Source organism: Nilaparvata lugens, chromosome 6 (assembly GCF_014356525.2).
Source record: "Nilaparvata lugens isolate BPH chromosome 6, ASM1435652v1, whole genome shotgun sequence".
Lineage (NCBI taxonomy): Eukaryota > Metazoa > Arthropoda > Insecta > Hemiptera > Delphacidae > Nilaparvata > Nilaparvata lugens.
The window spans coordinates 19,056,679-19,076,495 of NC_052509.1; the positions used below are offsets into that span (position 1 = coordinate 19,056,679).

General features: G+C 33.5%; 1 protein-coding gene across 3 annotated transcripts; it reads left to right on the forward strand.

The window, feature by feature from the left end:
* LOC111048798 (adhesive plaque matrix protein-like) lies at nt 1–19,817 on the forward strand. 3 transcript variants are annotated; one of them, XM_039430339.1, is made up of 4 exons: nt 1–459; nt 12,863–12,912; nt 14,175–14,471; nt 15,526–19,817. In XM_039430339.1, exons 1-4 carry the CDS (start codon nt 424–426, stop codon nt 16,226–16,228), a joined length of 1,086 nt encoding a protein of 361 aa, XP_039286273.1. In that variant the 5' UTR covers nt 1–423; the 3' UTR covers nt 16,229–19,817. The 3 variants fall into 3 exon arrangements, with proteins under 3 accessions (XP_039286273.1, XP_022190472.2, XP_039286272.1); XM_022334780.2 differs by having other exon boundaries at nt 1–456; nt 12,860–12,912; nt 14,175–14,483; XM_039430338.1 differs by having other exon boundaries at nt 2–459; nt 14,175–14,483.

Consider the following 19,817-nt stretch of genomic DNA (forward strand, 5'->3'; position numbering starts at 1 on the left):
GGTCAAGATCTTCACTATGCCCGTTTCAAGTTCAACGGAATGTCTTTGCGCGCATCGTCGCTGGTCAGTGATACCACTCTCGATTTTTATTTTTTGTGTCTAATTTGTTCGGTTGGTAATCTCTCTCTAATCAGGCGTTGTAACCTGTTACATGTGGCTACATGCTAGCTGACACGCTGGGTGTTTGGTGCAGTGCAATAGTGGAGGGAGATCCTGAATCCTGAACTCAAATCAATTACTTTTAAGTTGATCCTGGGTGCAACTTGTTTGGCCACAGTAGTAGCAGCCTAAACTTTGCACGTGCAGCATGTTCGAGCGCAATCAATAACTGTTTCACATGCGATATTATCGACTCTCACTCGCATAAATGACTTTGGCGGTGGTGAAAATTATTAATTATTGTGCCGGGTGATTACATACTACATGACACTTGAGATGTTCAGCTCGCGCCCATGTGTGAGTTATAAATTCAATCTACTGTTTTATATTTTATACTAATTATCTATTGATCATAAAATGAAAGAGAATCAACATCATTATCCTACTAATAGGATTTCAGGGATTACTAATTATGATAGGATTTCTTTGAATATGGAGTTATACTATTTTTTATAAAACGATCTCATCATTAACACTCAAAGAGAATAAAATATTTTTATTTCTTCAGATTCATTACAGAATTCAACTATTTAATGACTACATCTAATCTTACTCTACCTACTCCACTGTATCAATATGAATTAGAATATTGGTTGAATCCTATTTCATTTGAAATATTGATAGAACGATTCTGAATCCAAACGAGAGGAAATGCTGTTGTTGTTTGTTGCTTGAATACGAAGAGGATGTTTTCTGTGTTGCAAATCAGATTCAATCGAGAGTAGATTGTTCTTATTTAGTGTAATTTCATAGTTGATCCTCACAATTTGTAGAGCACTGAATTATTTTGATTGATTCAGTTTCTTAAATTAATCCCAAATGTCTCTTCCAATTGATTATTCGACTTTTTCAATAGATTTAGTTTAATGAGGTATTTTTCCGCTCAAATTTTGAATCACTTCCTATTGTCATTTATGCTTATTATATTAAAAATTTGATCGAATATACAATATATCTTTTTTAACATTGTCGCATCAAACAGATAATGATTCACATTAAATATTTGAAGTGCAATGATTGATTTGAATTTCATAAATCTGATAATATTGTTTCATCTATCACTCTATTTCTTTTGATCTTTCAATGAGTTTATCAAATATTTGGATAATTTAAAAGAGTTTAATAATTGTTTTTTTATTAAAGCGAAATTGAGAGGCCAGAAACAATTCCAGCTACAGGTTTAAATATAATTATTTTAATTATAATCTAGTCTATTTGGCTTTAATCCAATAAATTGACCCACCAATGGATATTAGATTATAATGTCGGCATAGTACGCTACAGAGCATAACGCATTACGTTGAAAGTAAACATTGTAAGAGCTGGAAGCAGATATCCTCTTATTGGCTGATAATGACACCTGTTGTCAATGTTGAACAAACTTCATGAAAGTAAAAGTGTTCTTGATTGTTCAAGTCTTTATATATTACTAACTTGCTATTAGAATTTTCTTCATCTAGAAAGTTATCTACAATTATAATTATTCAAGTTCGTTATAAGCAGTCAAGTAGATGTTGTCAATGCCGTTGCTCCTATTTATTGAAAAACCAATAGGAGAAATTGTTCGATTATGATTAGATAATTCAAATGAATGAGTCTACATAAAAGAAATGGTGAAAGCAGAAGAGATATTCCATCCTATATATTGATATTCCAATAATTTCTAATGCTGTACTTGAGTCAAGTTCAGAAACTCCACCAATGAATTCGGAATATTGTTAGGAGGATAAAAAGAATCCAATTTCGACATATAAGCTTGTTTTTACTCAGCTTTCAGATCAAATAGGTATTTTCACAGTCTGAAAAATGTTCAATTTGAATATACTGTGTATCGTTCAGAACAGTTTCGGACTGGCAAGATTTTAGACTGTCGGCTAGAATCTCCCTAGGGAGATTCTCTCGCGGAGTATGTTTCTGTTTCTCAACCCACGAGAATAAATTCTAATATTATTTCAAGAATATTTATTCATTGATCTATATTATAATTATATGAAAGAAAAATGGCACTCACTCACGAAGACAGAACTAAAAATGTGATAGATCACAACTTCAAAGTATACAATTAAGAGAGTTTTTCTCAAGTCATGCATCTTTATAAGCTCATATGTCTCAATAGATTTATACAATAGCCCACTACATTCATCTTCAGGATAATTTTTTCAATTATCAACATCTTCACAAGCATCTTGTCTACTGTATAGAGTGTAGGCGGCGATTACTCATCAATACGAAATATGAAAAATAATATTCTATATTATATAGAGTATAGTTAGGTTATTGATGCTGACTGCATCATAGAAGTCATTGATTCCTCAAACTGAGATTCGTTCCATTCTGAAACTTCGACTGAATTCTCTAGAAGCATCCTATCACGGTTTTATTTTGCAATAATCTGGACAGCTTATGAATTTGGAAATAATCATTTAAATACTAGAATTTAAATTGATAAATTATCCAGTTCATCATACTTGTCTGCAATATAATGTATATCCTCCATTATTATTTTCTGATATTTGAATTTCAACTATTAAATTTTCTAGATCATTATCATCTCAGGTTTCAGGGGTAACCTCTCCCCACAAGAATTTCAAGGACGCAATTGGCGTCCACACCCCCACCTCCTGAGACCCCTGCATGCTATTAATAAATATGATTCTAGCTCATTGGTTTTGAAATTCAAATTTATCATTAATTTCATCTCAATTCATCAACCCCTTTGGCTAATCCATATTCTTTGGCTAATCAATTCGAATTGCCTATCAATTCACTGTACTCCAACAAATGTGAATCATTCTTTGTGTACAAGATGTCACCCGCTATCTTTCAGATGTAATCCCACATCACGTCCGTTCCGATTGGTCATAACTAGAGGCCTTATCTCCATCACCTGGCATAACGTAATGCTACCAAACCTTTCTCCTGGCATCAATTGAACAGTCCCGAGGCAGACACTCTGCATCTGTCATCATGTTGAAAGTTATCATCAACACGTCAATCATAATTTGCCCCGCCATGACCAGCAATAATTACAGCCTTGACTCTGACAGGTTGGACCGTGAGCAGAAAATGACTACCATCAAAAAAGTGATGGAGTTACCTTCTCTACCTCTGCCACTTTCATCATCAATCTATCTTCGAAAAACACGTGATCTGATCTGAATCTAAATCAATGAGTCCCACCAATAACCTACGGTGGTCCATCGGGCGTTTAACATATCCGATCAGTATAATCACCATAAATTACGGAACTTGTTCTTCCACACTTTGCTATACATTATGCAAAACCACTGTTTTTTCATCATTGATTCTCTAGCTGTTTTTACATCTCCACTAAGTTATACAATCCATTAATCCCTTTTCCATTAATCTATGGGTGATAAATGAACAAAATTCTCTCTCCATTTAGAACTTCCAAATTTTTTACAGCGTTTTTTGGGTATGAAAAAATAGAAAGTTACGCTCCATGAGTCAGTTACTTACAGTAGTTGTTACCGGGAACAGATCTGGTCTCCAGTTAAACAGTCGACTGTCTTTTTCGTTCAAGCTCAACGTTTGAAAACGAAAGTTTTGGTTTGGGTGACTGAATGACTGAAGTCTGGTCATGTTCAGTACCTATACGCGATTTCACGCTTGGCGAACTTCATGACTTACCTTGAGCTTGAAAGAGGCTATTGGAAATTTTCTGTTACCGCACTCGAATAACCGGAAATTTAGCTATTTAGCCGCTGGGTGTCGCAGTCGATCATTACCGGAAGTTCAAGAAAGCGGAAGTGGAGAGGTTATGAACTTTCAGCATCGTACTCACTGTCTCACTCCATCGATAGCCTGTCCCGTTGCCATTAAACGGTACTTCATGATGATTGAATAATTAATGAAGAATGCGAAAGTGACCAGAGGTTCAAAAAGTTCATCAGTCTTACTGATTGAAGAGGTGTGTTAGAATATTTTAAGAGAAGATTTATTTCATATTGATAGAATGGAATTAGAATATTTTATTCTCTATTCTGGACTATGAATGAAAAAAGTATTGTCAGAAAAATGCGGGTGGCGGTCAGGGTATGCTTTAGCTTACAATAATATACTACACCGACAATATTCAATTCCGAAATATCGAACACTGTTTCTTTCACAAGAGATTAATTTTAATTCCTTTAAACGATTATATTTCTAACATGTGAAGCTGTTTATTTGAGGTTCAGTTTAAGAAAACTCATTGGTTGAAGTGAATTTGTTCTTATTCGTGATAGATTTCAATTCATTGTTTATGAATTCTATTCTCTCTGTAGAACGAATTCAACCTTGAAAAAATGTGACCACGTATTTTATGGAGAGTGACTCTTGTTGAAGAATCATTCAAGAACATCAAATCAACTTATGAACATCAGAATTTCAAATCCTCAGCAACTTCGTTTTTATTTTCTTTGACTGTTCAATTATCTAGAATCAAGCGCCTATTACGAATTATACTGATTGGATTACCAAAATTACTACTATTATATTTGATTTCCGTAAGAGATTACAATAATAATTCTAATCTTACTTATTATTTTATTTAATATATTATAACTTATTCTTAGTAAAAGAATGAAGTGTTCTGAATAGTTGTAGGTCATACAACGTATTAGAATATGATCTATGAAACCTTCATTTATTGATTTTGTGGTATGTTAAACATGACATCAGAAAGTTGTTTTGTGTGTATACTGTAGACTACCTCATTTTAGCCTAGCTGTGAACACTCATAACAAATCTAAGTCTATGAGATAAAAATTACATTGTTGATAACTGGCGAGATACTATTAGTGTATATACCAATACAGAATAGTAAGTAGATGTAATATGTACTGCGTTTGGGGATCTCGGAGAAAGTGAAAACAACCGAACTTGTCGAAAACAACAATGTCACTCTTATAACAGGACCTGAATCAGATAACTGAAATACATTTTATTTGAAACCAAAAACCCGCTAGGTTTCAATTTTATTTTCGAATTACTTCTGCTAAAGTAATCTTCCGCAACTGAACTCTTTCTTGTGAGAAATAATTGATCAGTATCTTCCTGACAAATTTCGAGTGATATTTTCCTTAGACTGTTATAATTCCTTATGAATGATATCAATGCTACCAGAGACAACTTATACAAGTATCCTACGCTATCTTTTCTCTATGATGCTACCCATCCAAACAAAGCTGACAGTCTAAAATGAGTCTGAAGTGAAGACAGTTCACTCTACGGTACTGATGCAGAAATTGATCATCGTATCTCAATTAATCTAGTGTTACTGAAGGAGGCTTTCCTTATCAAATCCGTGTTGGAATCGCAGACTCATTTAATTTTGGAGAACTAGTATCGTTACATCAGGCTTTCTCTCAATTCACTCTCCCTTCAACGGAAACACAAGTCTTTCGAATGTACTAGCCACTTGCTCTGGAATCGTTTTTGGACATACCGGTAAAGCACAACTTATAATTTGAAGTGTCAAGATTTCTGGACTTGAAGGCGTGTGTGAAGGCGTCATTCGAAACACATAACGGTTTTAACGCTCGGTTTTATTTGGATCCTGATTTATTTGGAGTCACTCAAAACTGGAATAATACCAGTTAAGTGATTAGTAGCAGGAGAGTTTCATCAGTACGGTTATAAAAAATTAAAGTTATATTTGAAGATGTGAACTGGATTAATCTGAAATATCGTTTGCTGATTGAACTTCAGTTTCGAGAGGAAATTGAACCACTAACGCAAGGGAATCCAATCCTATAGACCTACTCAAACAGTGGGCTATAGGACCATGCCTAATTCAATCGACACTGGATATTAATGTCATGCAATGAACACTGTGAAATCCATCAGATAGAGTTGTCATATTATGGATATACTGTTAACTATTGGCCTTAACGACGTCGTGTTAACAACACAATCATGCTGCAATGAAAATTCCATTCATATTACTGAAGCTTACAAGAGTTCATACATAGAAATGTAGACGATTAAAATAGAAATCTGTTTGAATTATGGGTTCAGTTGCGTCTAGAAGATTTCTGAGATTGCTTCAATAGTGGAATTCAATGTAACTGAAACTCAACACTAATAATTTTTGATAGATGGGTTCTCAATTTCAAGATGAGTCACTCAACTTACAAATTTGTTTTTACAAATATGAAAGAGGAAAAATGTGAAATTCTCGGTATTGAAAACCCAGTATATTGGAGTTAGATGAATGAAACTGAAACGATAGATTATTTGAATCAAGTCAATCGCTATTGATATTGATGAGCTTTTATAACTTATCAATCCATAATGAATTTTGAAAACTCAAGTTACAAACTAAAATTTGACAGCACATTTGATAAGAAAAGTTAAGTTTTATGAGAGATATTCACTGTTCTCTATAATTTCATTTGAGCGTCACTAGACCACTAGATATGATTCTTATTCTTTTTTTACAATTCGGCATTGATAATACAAAACCATCAGTTTCAAAAAGTTCGAAACAGAAAATTATTACAGAATAAAAAAAACTAATCCTGTGATATTCGCAGTGCCTCCAGACATTTTCAATGGAAACTTGTGATCTGGAATCGGCATCAAAGGCTCACTGGTCAACTAATCATAGGCTATGAGATGAGGCATTTATAACTAAGTATAGTTATTTATATTTAAAAGTTTGATTAGTGTTGTTTTATCGAGTAGCGAAAGTGGTTTCTCGATCAATTATAGGCTGGTGCTTGTAGATTGCTTTTTTTCTATAGATCTTCCTTTTTCAAACTTCTTCCGCTCGAACGAAATCGCTCAGTAAAAATGAAAAAATGTCCAACGGTTGATCATCACCTACCAGTCTTCTATCCTTCTTTACTACAAGACATTTTTTCTTGATTTGCTAAAGTGTAATAAACACTACCGAGATGGATAACTGCTGTATATTACGTTCATACCCGCCAGCTTTCCATAACTTTCGCCTACAATCGGATTCACTTAGATCTGTCAGCATTTCTCTCAATTCACTCTCCCTTCAACGGAAACACAAGTCTTTCGAATGTACTAGCCACTTGCTCTGGAATCGTTTTTGGACATACCGGTAAAGCACAACTTATAATTTGAAGTGTCAAGATTTCTGGACTTGAAGGCGTGTGTGAAGGCGTCATTCGAAACACATAACGGTTTTAACGCTCGGTTTTATTTGGATCCTGATTTATTTGGAGTCACTCAAAACTGGAATAATACCAGTTAAGTGATTAGTAGCAGGAGAGTTTCATCAGTACGGTTATAAAAAATTAAAGTTATATTTGAAGATGTGAACTGGATTAATCTGAAATATCGTTTGCTGATTGAACTTCAGTTTCGAGAGGAAATTGAACCACTAACGCAAGGGAATCCAATCCTATAGACCTACTCAAACAGTGGGCTATAGGACCATGCCTAATTCAATCGACACTGGATATTAATGTCATGCAATGAACACTGTGAAATCCATCAGATAGAGTTGTCATATTATGGATATACTGTTAACTATTGGCCTTAACGACGTCGTGTTAACAACACAATCATGCTGCAATGAAAATTCCATTCATATTACTGAAGCTTACAAGAGTTCATACATAGAAATGTAGACGATTAAAATAGAAATCTGTTTGAATTATGGGTTCAGTTGCGTCTAGAAGATTTCTGAGATTGCTTCAATAGTGGAATTCAATGTAACTGAAACTCAACACTAATAATTTTTGATAGATGGGTTCTCAATTTCAAGATGAGTCACTCAACTTACAAATTTGTTTTCACAAATATTAGGAAGGAAAAATGTGAGATTCACGGTATTGAAAACCCAGTGTATTAGAGTTACATAAATGAAACTGAAACGTTAGATTATTTAAATCAAGTCAATCGCTATTGATATTGATGAGCAATTATAACTTATCAATCCATAATGAATTTTGAAAACTCAAGATACAAACTAAAATTTGACAGCACATTTGATAAGAAAAGTTTAGTTTTATGAGAGATATTCACTGGTAGTTGTAGGGTTCTCTATCATTTCATTTTAACGTTACTAGACCACTAGATATGATTCTTATTCTTTTTTTACAATTCGGCATTGATAATACAAAACCATCAGTTTCAAAAAGTTCGAAACAGAAAATTATTACAGAATAAAAAAAACTAATCCTGTGATATTCACAGTGCCTCCAGACATTTTCAATGGAAACTTGTGATCTGGAATCGGCATCAAAGGCTCACTGGTCAACTAATCATAGGCTATGAGATGAGGCATTTATAACTAAGTATAGTTATTTATATTTAAAAGTTTGATTAGTGTTGTGATTTACTTTGCAAGCATAATATTGTTCGAAGGCAAAATTTGTAACTATGGTGTCAGTCTAATTTTTCAAACGAGCATAATTTGCTCAAAACTGGGTGATTCCATTTATTTTATAGTTCATGCCTACTTGTAATATGTAATTATGGTATGGAATTCAACTAAAAGGGTAAAGCTCATTTTAAACAAAAGAATTGCAGTCATGAAGTTGGAAAATTACGAGTTTTGATTCAACAAAGAAAGCAAATAACCGTCTCTTCAAAGAGATACAGGTGATGTGTTGAGAGAGAAGAGCAGAATATTATCAAAGTAATTTAAGTTGAAACATTATAACTTTTCTTAAATCCAATCTATTCGAATTACACTCTGATCTGAAGTTGTGGATTGGTCCATGGATTGATTAATGAATTCCAATTACATGTTTATCATGAGATTTCACTCCTGTTCGCAGACAAGAATTTTCTTAAGCAAACAGTATTGTATTCAATGATCTGTAATATCATTCGTGTAACGGAATTTGCTATATAAGTGATGTCATTGAATTAAATTTGAGAGCGATTTCCAATAACAGTAGTAGTACAAACTGACACGGTAAGTAAGTAAGATTGAAGAACGGTATTATCGAGTAATGTTAAAGAACGTCATTTCTGCTTCTCATGAATTTGCTACCACAAAAACTGAAATGTTGCACTTCGTCATAAGAAAACTTATATTTGAGTTGATTTCTATTAATTTTATTTATTGTCATGAGTATTTATTTAATCCACACAATCACAGCGTCAAATAAATGATTGGGAGAAAATCAACAGGATGAACCCAAAACTTCTCTCCCTAATTATAATAATAAAATAATCTAAATGAGGTTATGTGAACAAATGAAGTTCTTAATAGTTGCAAAAATTTACAAATATTGTGGAATATTTGTAAATCAACAGCTTATTCCTATTCAAAGTCAGCAATGCTTTATTAGCTATTTTTAACCTGGAGCCTCATGATAATCCTCACATGTCCGATTCCAATTTTATGGAAAGTAATAGCTCTGATTATCGCACTTCGCCACCTGTAAGAAGATAATAGGCAATTATAATCGTCTCTGGATGTACATTGGCAAGCTGACAGGAATAATTATTGCTCTAACGTGCTAGCAGCATCTTTCAATCACGACGTTCTAATCTTTCAGCCGATCGGCAAAATTTGTTGTAATTTTCCTGTTCAAACATAAATTAATTTTGGAATCTGGTTTTTATCCATAACCTGTCCACATATGGATTTAATAGCTACGTAGATGGCATGTTACATGTTTTACTACCATAGGAAGTATTTCCTGGAAGTTTACGAGTCGACTTGCAACACTCTTGAAGTGATACACATTCTTTCACACCGACTAGTGCTAAATTGATATGTTTAACCAGTTTTTGTAGCAATAAATTCTCGATATGTTATTCAAATATCTTGTTGAATTAGTTCTATTGACATCAATTACAACTAGAATGTAATACAATCTGTACCTTTCTGAATTTGCAATTGAAATTAGAACCATGATTTCCTGAATAGGAAATACAACTTTGAAATGCTTCATTGACATACTCTTGATGAAACAAAATGTATTTGTTTTTATCACTGAATCATTCTCACCTGTATACTGTGTAATATTACAAGAGAATTTTCAAAAATAAAGCATATTAATCAGCTCAAATTGTAAAATCCAAAAAGTTCTAGTTGACTTTGTCGGAAAGGTATCTTAGGAGAAAATCATAATCTTGTTGAGAATAATATTGAATCCTGAATAAGGAAAGGTAAGGATGAGATTCCTCAATAACTAATAAGGAGGGAATGGTATTAATGATTTATCACTGAAATTTTAGACGAAATTCCAAAGTTGGTCGAATAAAACTTTCCTCAGCCTGTTAGTTCAAGTACCTAGTACCTACACCATTAACTTTGAAAGTAAAACTGGTATCTGCGAAAGTATTTGTTATTTACATTTCATCAGTTTGCCTAAACGAAAGAGAATCTGCAAATACTAGAGCATGACAAAGCAATCGGTCAAGGCAGGCATCCACCGGTCGTTGAATGCCACTGAATGGAAATCATGTGGAAAATTGTTTTTCCAATTCGGGTTTGCTGCGGCTCGATCATGTGGATCTGGGAACTTGGCCTCCTCATTAATTAAGCCAGTCTATCAATTAAGACATTTGTCAAGCAGAGTTAGTCGCTGTTTTGCTTTACAATCTAGTCTGAACCTAGATTTGTTTTCAGGCGTCAACTAAAGAAAAGTCATGAGGTAGAACTGTAGTATTGATACTGAATATTGTGAATCTATGTATAATGAATAGAAAATATCGGGGGACCGAGCTTTGCTCTGGAGTGTAAAAGCATAGAAAATTCGTAAAGAAAGATTGAATTTAAAATTTATATTTATTTATAATTTTCTCAGTCGTACAATTATTTTTACGGTAACTTAGAGGAGGCACAACAGGCTTATACCCAAAAATGTCCCTTTTCAAATTTATACTACACTCCAAATCAAAATATAGGTTAAGCTACTATCACTCATCAAAATAACAATTTATTCACACTTCAAAAAACAAACACAATCATCATCGATTATAAAATAATAGATATCCGATTTAGAATGATATACTATGTTTGCTACAATATTTGTTATATACTATGTATCACTAACAGCATCTACTTAGACTACTATTTTGGACTTTCTAAAGAAAACATGTTTTCTGAAAAAAAGATAAATAAACGCAAATAAGTTTCTCTTGCTGAATTATTTTTCTTCTCGTGAGATCAGCTGGATGATCCCACACACATGCACTCGTTCACTCTCTTCCATTACCGTATCGACAGACGACAAAATTCCCAGCTGTTTTTCCAAGGACGTATTTGTCCTTTTAATGTCCTTCAGCGAGTTATCCAAGGGTTGAGACCTAGTGCAATCGAATCTTCATATCATAAACCTACTTTGTTCCAAATTTTGTGAAAATCGTTAGAGCCGTTTTCGAGATCTGTTGAACAAAAATATATACCCATATAACCACATAACCACATAACCATATAAATATATATAACTATACAGAAATTGCTCGCTTAATATAATAGGATAAAGTAGTAGAGTCAGTGATATTTGTCCTAAATGTAAGAAATTCTACTAGTTGAAGACGCTTGCTCTTTCGAGAGTTCCAAATTGTATAATGTTGACTTCCCATCTCTGAGGTCTGCTGTCCTACTACGCAGCATTAGTAGAGAGAGAAGGATTGATGTCATTAATGCAGTTGGAAATGAATCTCATTGTCGGATAATAAATCCTGATAGTCCAAGTAGAAATGTGAATTTTCATAATATTTGCAGAACTATCATCATGGAACCAGAATATAACGTGCTCTTATGAGACCAATCAGAGTACAACTATCAATACTGCTAATCTCATCGATTACAATTGATTAATTCGATTTTCATACAGATTGAGTTCAATATTATGAACTGAATATTCAAAATAAAGGTTAATTCAGTACAGGTTTATAAAGAAAATTATGTAAGTTCAATAGGGGATAGAATTCAAATATGTGAATTTTATAGAATTATTTGAGCCTATTTTATTTTCAAAAGTAAAATCAGATGAATACGCGAAAACTTTTTACTTTATTGTTAAAATTGATGGACGTAACTCACGTAAGATCGATAGCTCAAGATCTCTGTTCGTAAGTCTAGATTATTTGGAGGTTTGGATATGGCCAAACAAAAAATAACTTCTACATTGGATTTTCTACTTTACTATGAAATATCTATCATGGCAAAATTGCTGCTACTTATTGATCGCTTTCTTCTTTCACCTCAACTTCATTCTCTTCCTCTTCTTCTTGCTCCTTTACTTTTTCTCCTTCTTCATCTTATTCCAAAGCAAAATACAAATTCACGTGAATGACGTGATAGGAACAACTAACCAATAGCAAGCGAGTTCAAGACTAGAGACACTCCTTGAGAGACACTTCTAGACGCCATCCACTCTTACTTTATTGATTGAAAATTCGAAAGGTATTGAATGCAGAGTTCTGCCAATAGGGTGCGACACTTGCTGGATAACCGAATCACTCGACTTTCTCTCCTCATTAGGCAACAGTTTGTAATCTAACATGGAATTCTTCCAGTAGGTGGCAGCAGGTGTTGGGTAACATTTTCAGCTCCGCCTACTCTCTCTCTCCTGATTGGTCGACAATTCATAATGTATGTAATCCTAAGTTCTGCCGACAGGTAGCAGTATCTGCAGGATGATGCGTTCAAACAGAAAGCGCTGTCTATCCACTTTATCAATTAATTGTGAGTTTTTCATTAACGTTTTCTGTTTTACTTTATTAACACTGTCTGTTTTTCATGTTGCAGTTTTGGGCAGTGGCTCTCATTCTCATTGCAACAGCTTGCCAGGTCAACTCAAAGTACGCAGTAAGCTATTCACACAATATAATAATTGATTATGAAAAATATGGAATAAGAAATAAGTGAAGCAATATCACATGAAAACTTTGAGTCACGATAGCCTCACCTTTGAAAACAGTATTGAAATTTCCAATTTTTCATAGCAGACAAGAAATATCTATCTGTAATGTCGTTTTGAAATAAATTATCTACAATAATGATCACTGATCAATTATGTGATTCTTATTTTTGATATAATATATTTAGTTGAATCGAGAAGAATCTAGTACAGAGAATAAACAAAATTCATCACCATGGGGAAAATTAAACGTTCTAATAGACGCATTAGACTACGCAGTATGCGCATTATTACTTCAGGCGCATCACTACAGACTCATTCATATCAATATCTCAGCTTTCAATGAAATACTATGAGGAATCGTATCAAAAGCACTTGATAGATTCATCAGGACAGTTATGGTTTTCTTTTTAGTGTTATAGTTTCCATTGAGCAAACCTATAAAATAATCTTTAATTAAACTCAATACCATGAGAAATCAGTGAGTTCTGTGAAGAAAGTGATTATTCTTTATTCAAGTTCCAAAGTAATATCAAGGAATACTTGGCATTGAATCATTATAAGTAACTGCACAATATTGTTAGACCTCAATATTAAAAACTACCTTCCCAAATAATGGAAATGAAGGGAAAAACATGTACTGATCACTTCAAGCTATTAATTATTTTATGTGGAAATGATCTTGGATGAATGAATTCATCAAAGCTGGTGAAATTAGTGGAATATATTATTATTGTGGGCTGACTAATATCATAGAGAAAATATAGCATTAGAAGATATCCCATGGTATGGGGTGTTTATGTTCCAATTTTCAATGTTAACACAAGCTGATTGTCCTATTACTAGAACTTGTTTTTCATGAAGCATGTGTATGTGTAGTCTCTCATACTATGCTTATTGTTCATACTGTTCTCATACTGTTCTTACACTCTCCTCGACCAGAGAAGTAATAATAGACAGTAGTCAACAGTAATCGACTTGATTTAACAAAAACTTGGCCTGAAATTTGGAACATAAACGCCTCATACCATGGAATATCTTCTAAAGCAATCTTTTCTTGATGCTAATATTAACCATAATGGGAACTCTTCATTTTGCAGTGAAAAAAATCGATTACATGATCTCCTCTCTTCAAAATTGCCAACAAAACTATCATAAAAAATAATTCATTTTTTTTTTTAATTAATAATTTTTTCTCAACAGGGTGCCCCCGAAATTCATCAGAGCGACCAGGGGCGCATCGAAGGCGATATACGGCACACGGAGTGGCTACCCGATATTCAGCGGCCCCCGTAAGGTGGTGGTGGGGAGCACCAGTCTCAAGAGGGAGATAGGCTCTCCCCCCTCCGGATTTCCCTCATCACATGGACGGAGGGTGAGACGGCGGAAAACTGTGAAAAGGGCCAAGAAACCCAGCCGAAGGCCTTCCTCATATTCGGCCTATGGGCTGCCTGTCTACGCCAAGAAGTACAAGTACTATGTACCCAGCCGACCTGTCAGGTATAAGACAAGGTATATCGATATTACAATTATCTTTTTTCCTTAGGGCTACTTTTTAATATAGATATGAATATAAATCTGAGCAACTTTTTAAAATTATTTCGTCACGACATGTTTCGGCTACTAATGCCGTTTTCAAGTTTTTATTAATTTATTACAAAATATATTTAGAAAAATAATGTTTTATCAAATTATTATTTTATCGATATTACAATATATGATACAAGATATTTTATCAATTTATTATCAATTTAGCCTAGATTCAAGATTGTGTGATTGAAGGTGTATGATTTGAAATGATTAGAGGTCAAACTGATATTTGTTGAAACTTGAGCAGATCCCTTAGCTAGCTTGACATTTTGAGAGAATGAAACGTGAAATCCGAAATTTCTACTTCTCATGCAGAATTTGGTAAAATTGAAGATTTCTGTGGAAAATCAATTTTTCTCGGAAGTCACCATTTTTCAATTGGACTCACAAAACTTGATTGAATTTGCAAAAGAGTTCAATGATTAATTTATTCAATATCCAATGCATATTGTGATATCTTTTTTAGAGTGAGAGTTCCTGGTTCGAGTTATTTTGATGAGAATAATCGATGCCTTGTGTAACGTTTCTCATATTGCGATTTCTTATTCGAATCGCTTTTATTATCTATACACTATTTTGCTGTTTCAAACACCGACATGCACTCAATTATTCATGAGAATAAATGATTTAAGTAATTATTGAGTGAACTAATAAATTAATCATTAGTTTATTTATCGACTGGAGTACTTTCAGGTGTCAGGCAGCCATTTGATTTATTTATTTATTTATTCATGGATACAATCACAGATCAAATATGATTTGGGGAGAACAACAGGCTTCCTAAGCTAACTTAATTCCTGGACTGATTGATCTTTGAACAATATTGTTCTTATTCATAATTTTACTATTTTATTTGTAATGATAGACCTAATAAATAAGTTCTCTTCTTGGAATTCCCTTTCTTTGTATGAGAGATCAACTCACTCATTCATAAAAAACTAATCCATGATAATTGAAATTTCAGGCCGAAACCCGTGGCAAGGCTTAAACTGCGAATCCCAACCTACACCCAGTTGCAAGATCCCGACGACTATGAGGAAGAAGACAAGCCCTACATGCCAGACGAGACCTACGACTATTTCGACGAGCCCAAGCCGCAGGTGATGAGTATCACCCCGATAAAACCCCGTCCCCGGCCCGTCATCACCGTGATCCACAAGAAGAAGAAGAAAAAGAGAATAAAAATCTCCAAACCGAAATCGACAACTCCACGCACAGAAGACGATGATGAAGATACACGAGGACATGAGGATGAAGATGAGGATGAAGACGAAGGATATCACAGGAAGCCATCTTCGAAACCTCACCGATATCACGGAGAAGAACATCGCCATAAATACACACACGACTCAGACGGTTCATACACACAAACCCCGAATTACAAAGAACCTCCAAAGTTCATCCCCCCATACATAATGACCTCAAACACCTACGGTGGGGGAGCAGAGCACAACCATGCATATCAAAACCATGGGTATTATACCCAGATGCCCCCACAGTATTCACCCCCACCCTACACTCCTCCAAGTTTCACCCCTCAAGCGTATTACCCCTCACCCACGTATAATCCCCACCAATACAGGGCTACCGGACCAGCTGATACGGATATTGGCTTCGGACAGGGTATGGAGTATGTGGCCGATAAGAATCCTAGTCCTTGGAAATAGTTTCAATAGTTTTGTAGGCGCTCTAGAGAAAAGAATCCATTCAAATTTATAAAAAGAATAAAATAGACAGAATAAAAAAAAATTAATCCATTCAAAATACACTCAGGAATCGCAAAATGTTATCATAGATGTTGTACAAAATAAAAATTCATTCCTTAATGAGAGCACATTAGGATGTATTTTGTATTTGAAACTCTTGAAATTCTCTATTTTTGTTTTTAAAGCCTAACCATGCAGGGAACGTTGAGTTGTATAGTGAAGATTCCTTTCGATCAACATCACACAAAAGTAGCTTACTATAGAGTTGAATGGGCCGGTTTTGTAAGAAGTGAAAGAATTCAAACAAATAGGTACCGGTAGTGCATTCAAATGAAATCCTAGGATTCAACATCCAAGTCTCTGATCCGTTATTTTTCTCCCCACATTCTTCAAAAGTATTCTGTCATTATTTTGAAAATATCTGATGTTTTAGAACCGATATCGTAAATCAACAGTGTCCTTACACATATCAAGGAGAATAAACACACTATGATGTCATAAATATGTTTTCACATAACTTTTTCCTATACGAGTCGTAAAAAACTTAGTTCTAATAAACTGAGCTATGTACATCAGTGAGATTCAAATTATGACTGCTTTTGTATCATAATATGAATATGTTGTAATACCATTCATTTGCGAGTTGAACAGAAACAGATAATTATTTGAATGAGGAATTAATACAAAGATTTCTTTGTTGGAAGAGGAGAATTTATGCACGAATGTGATCTGTAGTTTTAAATTGATGTGCAATAAAATCATGATTGAAAGAGTTTTATGTGAGCAAGACTATTGTTAACAGATTGCAAAAGGATATTTTACTGAAAATGTATTGATTATTGAGAATTAACAAATCAACAGATTTCGAAATAATAAATATTTTTGTTCTTGCGGCTGTTGTCATTAAGATCAACTGGGGTGCTTCGTATGAATATCAATTTGAATAGTTGTGTTAATTATAAGTTGAATTGTTGTTACACTTTTCTAGTTATTTAGTATGTAAGAATATGTACAGACTCTACCAAAGTACTAATTAAAATAGGAAGTTTGTGTTATTTATTTATTAATGAGAGTGCACTATCTTATACGAGTGTATTAAAAATGTATAGCATTGTAGCTAATTGACTCTATATTATTTAATAAATTTTATTCTATGGCAAGCAACAGAGACAAACTCCCCAGTTATATGAATCAAAATTCTTTATAATGGACTTTGAATGAGAATTACCAGCAGTGATGAGAGTCATTTTCACTAAAATCAAAATAAATCTGAAGTTGAATTGATTCCTATCACATTTATAATTTCGCATTAAACTTATCAATAAACAATCCAATCAAACTTATAAAAAACTTATCTGAAGGATATTACTATTACATAATTATTGTAATTCTTTGCTTCCTCAGTTGAATGTATTCTTCATTCTCTACCAATAAATCTTATTTAGCTCGATTATAAAACATATACTATTCAATTTTTTTCTCATTCACCAATAATATTAAATTATACCATCTTTACAAGTTTATATCAACAATATTATTTCATTATTTGTGGATATTTCATTTTGAAATAGCTATTATTATTATTTTTTCTATTTTTGATTCAGCAGTAATAAATTGATCAAAACTGGGTGATTTAATTTGATAGTTCATGCCTGCTTGTAATATGCAATCATTGTATGGAATTATGGAATTTCTCAGAAAGGGTAAATCTAATTTTGAACAAAAGAATTTTCATCAAGAAGTTGGAAAATTTTCAATTCTTTAAATCGAGTTTCGATTCAACAAAAAAGCAAATAAACATATTTCATACTGTGTTAAGACAGAAGAGCAAAGATATTATAGAATTTCAGTTGGTACATAATATATTTTTTCAATTTTTTGATTTACACTCTGACCTGAGGCTATAAATTGGTTCCATGAGTCACATTTTAAGGTGAGACAAAATTTTATTCTATTAAGGTGAGAGACAACTCTTCTAAATCTTAACCATAAAATAAATCATCATGGATACTATTATTTTTTACTCCAGATTAGTACTTGTTCTTTATAAATTTTCAATCGCATCATAATTTATCACACATTCAAAATAGGTACCTTAATCTTAGAAAATTTGATTTACTTTTCTAGAACAATTTTCAAGCGTAAAATCCCTCACAGTTGAAAATGACTAATAAGTTGAAACTAGTTGTGATTCAATAAGATAGGAAGGGTACTTGATAACTTTTATTGTGTTTCAATGATTTCAGTGGCCCTATAAGAAAAGTGAGTTTTTAAAACATAGGCTTATTTTTTTGTTGTATTTTATTTTGATTTTAGAATAATCCAACATACTTGGATAATCTATATAAATAAAAATCGAGCCTCAAATTTTGACGTTCAATAACTTTTTTATGTGTGCACCGAATTTGATGATTTTTTTTAGTTTTGTTCGTTATGTTCAGGACCAGGTTCATGGCCTATCAAATTTATAATTCGACTTCAGGACTCTTTCCTACAGTCCTTCAAAGTTTGCATATATAATCCTTATGGGAGAATATTTGTGAGCTGGCCACACACAGAAATAAAAATCAGCTGTTATAATCATTGCGTCATCCAACAGCCGTCGGTAGATCTGTTTTTTTTTCAATTCTCTTTCTACTAATTCACAAAATTTCAATTCTTAATAATGCCGCGGTACCAACGACGTCCGAGCTCGGGCCGTTGAACTAGAAATTCTGTAAATTTAGAATATGCACGGGAAAATCAGCAGCAAGGAGATAATAATTATATACCATTCAATTCCCGGCAAGCAGCATTCAACTATAACTAAAAATACAAACTGCTGCACACTAACCGAGCACATGAGAAGTGCATAAATGTAAATACTGATTGTTGGATAATTTTCATAAAAATATAGTGCATCATATTAAGCTAAGGCTAAGCACACCTGAGGCGGCGCGACTTGGTGATACAAAGTGTTGATCTTATTGAGATTGCCTTATCACACCGTTCCACGCCATGCCCGATTCAGTGTGTGTGAGTTCTTCCATTCAAACCAATAAGCTCCTGGATGCAAAATTCTGCATCGCGCCTCCTCAGGTGTGCATCCAGCTAAAGTTTGTCATGAGATCCATTAACTATTTGGCGGTACGAAGTTCGCCGGGCCAGCTAGTTATGAATAAATATGATTTATTATAAAGTCTGTTTACTATAAATAGTTATTATAGAAATAACAGTTATAGTTTACTGTTATAGACACTTGTGGCTAATGATACATTGACACCGGTTAAATTTAAGTTGAGCATTAGTTTAACAAAACAGTCCTGTAAATTTTGTTTTTTTATTTGATATAGTTGAAATTTCGAAGAAATAGTAACTTGAGAAATCCAGTAATTCAGTGGAAAAGTATTATACTCACCTGTCTAATGTCGAAGGAGTGGTAGTAATATTCGAATTGTAGTTTACAATTACAATTTATCTAGATGCTAATACCATTTATTAAGATTAAACAATTATTGAGAATAATCAAACCATAATTAATTTGATTTGGGGATAAACGAATAAACCATTG